Raw genomic sequence first — 7,232 nt, 5'->3', positions numbered from 1 at the left:
ACCCCCTCTCAGCTCACCAATGCGCAGCGACCAGTCCTCGGGGGCGACGTTCCCGTAGTTCAGGTATCGTCCACCCTTAGTATGAACTAGAGCGTACTCTAGTACAAACACGGCGCAGCACGGCCGCGCTCCGCGGGGCACTTGCGCACACGGCGCACCCGCGCATCGAAGCTAAGCGGCGCAGGCGCACAGAGCATTGTAGGCGGGTCTTCGTGCCGCCTGCTAAAGCCAGGGTGCGCACCGTGCTAGCTTTGCTGTGAAGCACGCATAACTCTCCGGATGCTTCACGCAAGTCACATCGTCCTGGAAGTTGGCTTCAATGGGCCTAGCCCTTGTGCCAACTTTATTTGTGCATAGTCATATTGTTGCTCCTGGGACGATGACATCTTAAGTACAGTTTTTCATGCAGTTTTTCAACCTTCTTGTATTCTGCGCCTATCCGAATGCCATCGCCACGCCAAGGACCGCGCCCGTGACCACAGCAGCACAATGCTTCTCAGACATGTCTTTGCATTCACCACAAAATGAGTCTGCATTAGCTTTTCTACTGTCACTTCTCAGGGAACACACCATCATCGTCACCTTCCAAGTGGTTCCTCCGATAACACATCACATGTGCACTAAGACAGAAATGAAAGACCAATCTTGTGGTGCAAAAATGTCCTAAGATGCTCCGTTTTCAATGACCTAATAATAGCATGGCTTATTCATGACCAACTGCATCATGCAACATTTGTTAGTCACCTACCATGCAGTACGTCACCAAATCATGGAACCACACTGCGTTTGGCATATTTTTAAACATTTGCATTATTTTGGGAAGCTCCCGCGAACAAAACATGAGAGTTGAAGAAAGGCACAACACGAAGCATTACTGAAAACTGATGATTTAATTAAACGAACACCAAGCTTATACAGATCCCATACACACGTGTGCACCCGAACTGCAACGTAAAAACCAATAAAAAGTCAGAGCGACCATGACCAGGGGTGCGATACAAAAACTAAGAAAATGTTGACAGACTACTAAAGCATCGAACACGTGTGTATCCCATGGACGGAAACAAAAGCTATTTCTGAGAAACCGCAATTGACGTGATCTAACGCAGTCACCATCCTTAAAGTGTCGCATGGCCACTGCCTCTACAATCTCTTTCTAGCTGGCCATTTTTATCCTGATAATCTGTCTTTGAAAACGCAGGAGAGGAGCCCACGCAACTGAGGCAATGAATAGTCAAGTTAGAGCCTCCAACTGCCATCACAGAACGTTTATCCTCACGCAAACATACCTTAATGCTCCTACCGCTTTGTCTAATGTCGTATTTGCCGCGCTTAGTACAATCTTATATAAGACACGTTTCGTGCAAGGCACATGCGAATTTATGTGCTTCCTTTCACAGGAGGCCGAGGTCGTCTTTCCCCTTGCCACCATGCTGCACAGCCTTTCAGCATTCAGCATTCATCACCCTACTAGTGCCAGCTTCTTGGGGATTAAAAATTCGCCAGAACTGCTGAGGATATCGATTAAGTAGCTGGGGCAGGTGTACGTTATAAAACGATTTTTTAGTAGCGCGAACGGCACTCTGGTAGGCGTCTCTGCCATGTAATATTTTGACCATGCCTCGGTGCTCGGAAGACACGTGGCTGGCCGGAAGCGACGTTTCTTTTGTTGTCAAGCCTCTTTAGTGCTTTGCTGAATCATCGCCTATATTGATTCTTGCGTATAGTTATTTTTGGTATATGGTTGCTTAGTAGCTCCATAATGTTGTTTCTAAATAGAGTCTAGCTTCCTTTGGATGAGTGCATATGGAATAATGTCTCAAATGTTGAAACGAAGTCGTCTCGCTCAATAATACTAGCTTCGTAGTTCCCTTTGCAACCCCCGTAGCCCCAGCTGCGGGGGTTGCCGGGGACCTTCTCCATCGGCTTCGCCGCCACTGGGAGGCTGGCTCTCAAAAGTTCGGAGTTGGAAGACAAGCTCTGGGCCGTACGGCAAACCAAAGATGCACCCCGAGAACCGAGTCCAAGGACTTCGAGCCGCCACCTGAGGCCACCACAACAAAACTGGCCATTCTTTTTAGCATAGTTTCTTCTTCTCTGTCGGGTGCGCATTCAAGCTGCCGATCTCTCGGTTGCGAGGCCACCGCCCTAACAAATGCATTCACTGTGGGTTCATCATACGCGCCCTTTAAAGTGGGGTTTTATATGCATGAAGGCACACGCAGCGTAAGGCGCAAGCCAATCACACACGGCCAGTACCTCCAGAGCAGGGAAAGGGTGTGATAGCGTGTTCGCTTTCTTCGTACCCTCGTGCCCGCCGTTTCCCCGCCAGTTCAGGTCCACCAGTCAGATGGAGAAGCAGTGCTTCCTTCATTCTGCTGAAGAGCAGGCTGCGTTCAAGGAACGGCAGCAGGAGTGGGCCAAGCGTCGGGCTTTCAGCCGAAGAAAAGACGGCGTTTAATGAACGCCGCCCGTAACTTGCTCGAGAAGGGGCTAGTGGTCAACATGCTGACCTCGCCGTGAGGCAGCGATAAGTCGAGGCGTTAGGACATCGAAGAGCAGCGGTTCCCTAGCTTCGCTTGCAACCTTCTTCACAGTAGTAGAGAGTGGTAAATTTTTACTTCTACAATTCTAATAAAAATAACAAATAATTCGCTGTGTGCTGTTCTTGGTTTCATTTCCTATTTCTCCGTTTGGTCGTGGATAACCAGAAATTGTGCCCACTGCTTGGATCTCTTTATTGCAATTGAGCAATGTCACTAGCCGGCTCACCAGCGAAGACTATAGAACAGCCCAGTCGTAGTTGATCTTTTTAGTGGACGAGTGAGATAAGGTACGTAGATAGGGCAGGTTACGCTGGAACGAATGACTGCTTCACGAAGCAGCTGGGGAAAGTGTCTTAGTAGGCTGCTTGCAGTGAAGCCCCTTTCTCGGGCCCATGAAAATATTTTCCTAGGTGCGCCAAACCCGCCGTGGTTGCTCAGTGGCTATGGTGTTGGGCTGCTCAGCACGGTGGTCGCGGGATCGAATCCTGGCCACGGGGGCCGCATTTCGATGGGGGCGACATGCGAAAACACCCGTGTACTTAGATTTAGGTGCTCGTTAAAGATCCCGAGGTGGTCGAAATTTCCGGAGTCCTCCACTTTGGCGTGCGTCATAATCAGAAAGTCGTTTTGGCACGTAAAACCCCATAATTTATATATTTTTATATAGGTGCACCAAACGCTCCGGCTGCCTATTTGTTGTGGTAATTCAAATACTGTAATCTTCTACCAAAACTCTACCCAGAGTAACATACAAATACTAATCATGCAAGAGAATTCTCGTGCACCATCCCAAATTCCATCAGCTGTTATACGTGTACAATATCAGGGGTGTTTTTCTTGGGATATGAGTCTTTAATAAACTTGAAACCGGGAGACATACTTTGTGAAACGGATGTGGTTAGCTTTCTTGGGAATGGCCACTGGTTAAAAAATATGCGAAAGTACAAGAAAAATATTTTTACAACAAAAGTGAGACAACAGGCAATTGCTGAACAGAACAATAGGACCGAACGCAATGTTTGTCAGTCGGTGCACTTGGTGCCATTGTTCCACCAGTCACTGATGTTCTTGTACACTGATTCTTGGACAAATTCCTCACCGTACAGCTTACTGCAGAGTCCGCAGAAGTCGTCGTAGTTGTGCATAACCACCTCGTAGTCCCTTTTCCAGCTAAGATACTGGCTGTACACTTCGAAATCACTAGCCGCCTTCATCATAAAAGCGGCCACATTGTAAGGCTCCGCATACTCGTCCACATTAACGACGGAACCCGGTGGTGCAACCATGCTGTAGTTTGCAGCGCCCTTCACTACTGGAACCACTTCGTAGCGGAGGAACCGGTAAAGAGGCATCGTCACGTAGTCCGCACACAAATCCCTCTCGAGGACAAGCACGAAGAAGTACTTGTTCGCCAGCATCTCGTAGCACCCTTCGTCGTCTCCGTAGGACGTCGTGCGGCAGCTCATGTTGCCGCACTCTCCGTAAACGTCGACGAAAATGTGCTTCTTCAACTCTTCCACGTACTTGGCAGCGGCCCCGTCACACGACGTTGGGAACCAGGCCACCATGCGGCTCTTGCTCCTCCAGCGCTGCTCGAGCTTCCCGACGTGTAGAGCAGAGGGGAGCGACTCGCTCCTGCGGACCACCCTGCCGAAGGCGTGCGTGATGTCCGAGTCCCGACGGTACGTCATGGTCCAGTTGAAAGCCGTGTTAACTTCCTTAAGTTTATCTTGAATGCTGTCCTTAGGACTCTCCATTGTCCAGAAAACCCACTTCTGGAATGCGCGCCGTCCGGGCGGAAAGGGCGAACCACCAATTTTCTCTATGTACATGACGACCGCGTCGCTACGGTGAAGTTGCTGCCGGTTGTAGGTGACGTAGCATGGCCGCGTGCAGCCTTCGTATCGCTCCTCGAAGCTGCTTTGCCACTCAACAGCGGGAGACTTGAACCACACGAGGATTCGTGGTGCATCGCCCTTCACGCCGTCGTAGTCCTTGCGCTGCGGCCATGGTACCCAGCTGGCGTAGGTTTGCCGCCAAGGCAGCATCTCGTAGTTGTCGACGATGTCTTCTGGAAGCATGGATCCGCACTCTTGGCCCTTGTAGAGGTATAGAAACCCCGGAGGCAGCAGACTCGCGGCGACTGCCAGAAGCGCCTGCCATCTGAAGTTGCTGAACGGGGCAGTTCTGTTCGGGAATAAGAGAGCAGCGCACGTGTGAATTGCAAGAATGAACAAGGGTTGAATGCCTTTCTCATCTAGAAAATTTCAAAACTTTTCTGCACAGTACGCTACCACGTTCGCCCTGCTGCAATGTTTTAACTGGCACATGCGCTCTTTTGTCGCGCTTCGCGAGTTACGCAGTCACGAAAATGACCGTCGCATCAAATATGAAGTCGTCAACAAGCCAATCAGGCGGACCACAGAGCGCGGTATTGTGCTTCCGCTTTCAAGACTACGCGTGGAGTAAGCAGGATGTCGGATCGAACGCATATAGTTTCCGACATGCACCAGCTTGTGCGCGGTACGAACTCACTACTCGCGTCCTATTACTGGTAGAACACGATCGACTTTTAAAGTTCCTCATCGCGTTTAGTTTGATCCCGACAGTACTTATGTATCATCAGTTTTGTTGGCACTCGCCTCTGGTTATGTTTTAAATTTTCTAGCCAGAAAGGAGTACCGCGTGTGATGTGCTCGCCTCGACCTAAACTGCCGCGAACATGTTTGCCCCTAAAGGAGACACTTGTCTGATCGAGACAAATCCGTGTAAGTTTTAAGTGGATCCTCTATTGGTCTGACGAATACGAGTAATCTGACAGAAACATGGATCAACATCCGTCCAGAAGGAGACAGCGTCAAGTTTTGTTTTATCTTAACCTGTTTATTGGTTAACGTATTGTATGGTCTGAAAGTACACATGTGGACGTACTAATTAAAAGAGCACGTGAGCTAATTAAAGAAGAAAAAGTACCCTACTACTCTGAACACAGAGACATCAACCTGCATGATGCCTAGCAAGACCATGCTTAAACTGTACTCTCTCATAAGGGTGTATACCACACATAAGCTGTGAATTTGTGTATACCACACATAAGGTGTGAATTTCCTTGAAGATTGTTAAATCGAGGACTGAAGGGTGTTGAACGCATTGATACACAGATCCGGGTACAAGAATGCGTATATGCCTGTGCATTGAACAATGGGTGTATGTATTGCATTTTTGATGCGAAAGCATTATATGTCCCTTGAGGCAGAAAAGGCGGCGTTCTCCGCAATAGGTAATACCAAAAATCAGTGCGACGTTATCAGCGACTTCTACGACATCAGTGGTAATACAGAAGCGAGTATATAGAATAGCAACGTAGTTATTAGTAATTATGGATAATTATTGTGAAAAAAGTGAATCAGGGTGAAAAAATTGGATTAAGCTTTGTATAAATTATAGCATAGTGGATTAAAGTGAAATTGTTATTATATTATCACTATACATTGTGTTGGTACAAAATATAGCAAGATGGACTAGGGCAGGTGAAAATATTCCAGTAGTACATGCTGCTGGGCGAAGCCCTTGTTCCGTCCATCCTTACTTGTTTGCACCAAAGCGTTAATATTGATCGTGTACTCGACAGATGAAGATATAATTGTGAAGAACATGTGACAATGTATGATGTCACGCATCATCATCACGTTATGGTTGGAACTATACATGCGGGAGTTCATTAAGCTTTCGCATTTAAGGCGACAGTCAATTTTTTTCTAGGATTCTGGTGTTACTGGCATGACGGCCACTCCAGAATGTATCATCCAGGAAAAGTACACACTATCACTTACAATTTCGTTGATTATCATTATATTTTCTGGTTGTAGTAATATTACAAGGCATTGTAATATTACTGCAACCACAAATTACAGTAGACAAACCACAGTAGCAGAAAGAAAACACGAGAGCTACTCGCACAATTCTGCAGGAATATTGCGGTGCCCTTAATAGGCCAACAAAAAGTAGCGAAAATTAAGAAGCTGTCTAGAGGCATTGCTCAATAAACTGGGACATCAAACAACAACAAACTGGGCATCAACATTTGCTTTGCTTCCCGAAACCATAAAGAATATATCGATAGCGGCGAGGTAAGGCTAGAAGTTCTCAAGCTCCTCCGCAATCACTACTCACCCTGCCCAAGTTATTCAGAACTGTACTCAGCTACTTTTGTGCTTCCTATGCACATCCTCACAGTTTGTAATGCTCAGCATGATTTGTGTGCTGTACCCACAGTAATGGAATGAGGAAGAAGAAGACGCCGAGTAGTACGGTCGTGCCCACACCGGCTCCTGCTTTCTTCGATATTTTCGTTGAAAATTCATCTCAATCTCTATGCTTTCTGCACCACCGGATGCATAAGGAAAAGAGGAACCCACGGATACCAACTTTTCTACGGTGGGTGGCCTTTTCGTTGGTTTTTCGAGCTGCTTCTCTTCCGTGACGCCGCGCTCCCCTCAGTCTGACGGCAAGGCCTAACCAGCGCTCACCGGGCAGGGTTAGTCCCGCCTCGTCATGGCAGAGGGAATGGTTGTTCTAATGGATGGAGACGATCTTCCGCCGGAAGAATTTGGTGCGGAGCACGGCTGGCGCTCCGCCGCTGTCAAGAAAAACGCCCTGCGCGTCTCTCGTCGCGACAGCACCCGT

General features: G+C 48.0%; 1 protein-coding gene across 1 annotated transcript; it reads right to left on the bottom strand.

The window, feature by feature from the left end:
• Nucleotides 1-3,568: 3,568 nt before the first annotated feature.
• On the bottom strand, nt 3,569-4,627 carry LOC142559361 (alpha-(1,3)-fucosyltransferase C-like). Its single transcript, XM_075670971.1, has one exon. The coding sequence runs from the start codon at nt 4,625-4,627 to the stop codon at nt 3,569-3,571; it is 1,059 nt and encodes a 352-aa protein (XP_075527086.1).
• Between the last annotated feature and the right edge of the window lie 2,605 nt (nt 4,628-7,232).

The sequence above is a fragment of the Dermacentor variabilis genome, chromosome 10 (assembly GCF_050947875.1).
Source record: "Dermacentor variabilis isolate Ectoservices chromosome 10, ASM5094787v1, whole genome shotgun sequence".
NCBI classification, from domain to species: domain Eukaryota; kingdom Metazoa; phylum Arthropoda; class Arachnida; order Ixodida; family Ixodidae; genus Dermacentor; species Dermacentor variabilis.
Note: the sequence above shows the minus strand (reverse complement) of the source record. Positions and strands in the feature narration are given on the sequence as shown.

What these genes read in the sequence shown, in the direction of transcription:
- LOC142559361 (XM_075670971.1), bottom strand. Translation starts at nt 4,627, where the DNA reads ATGCTTCCAGAAGACATCGTCGACAACTACGAGATGCTGCCTTGGCGG.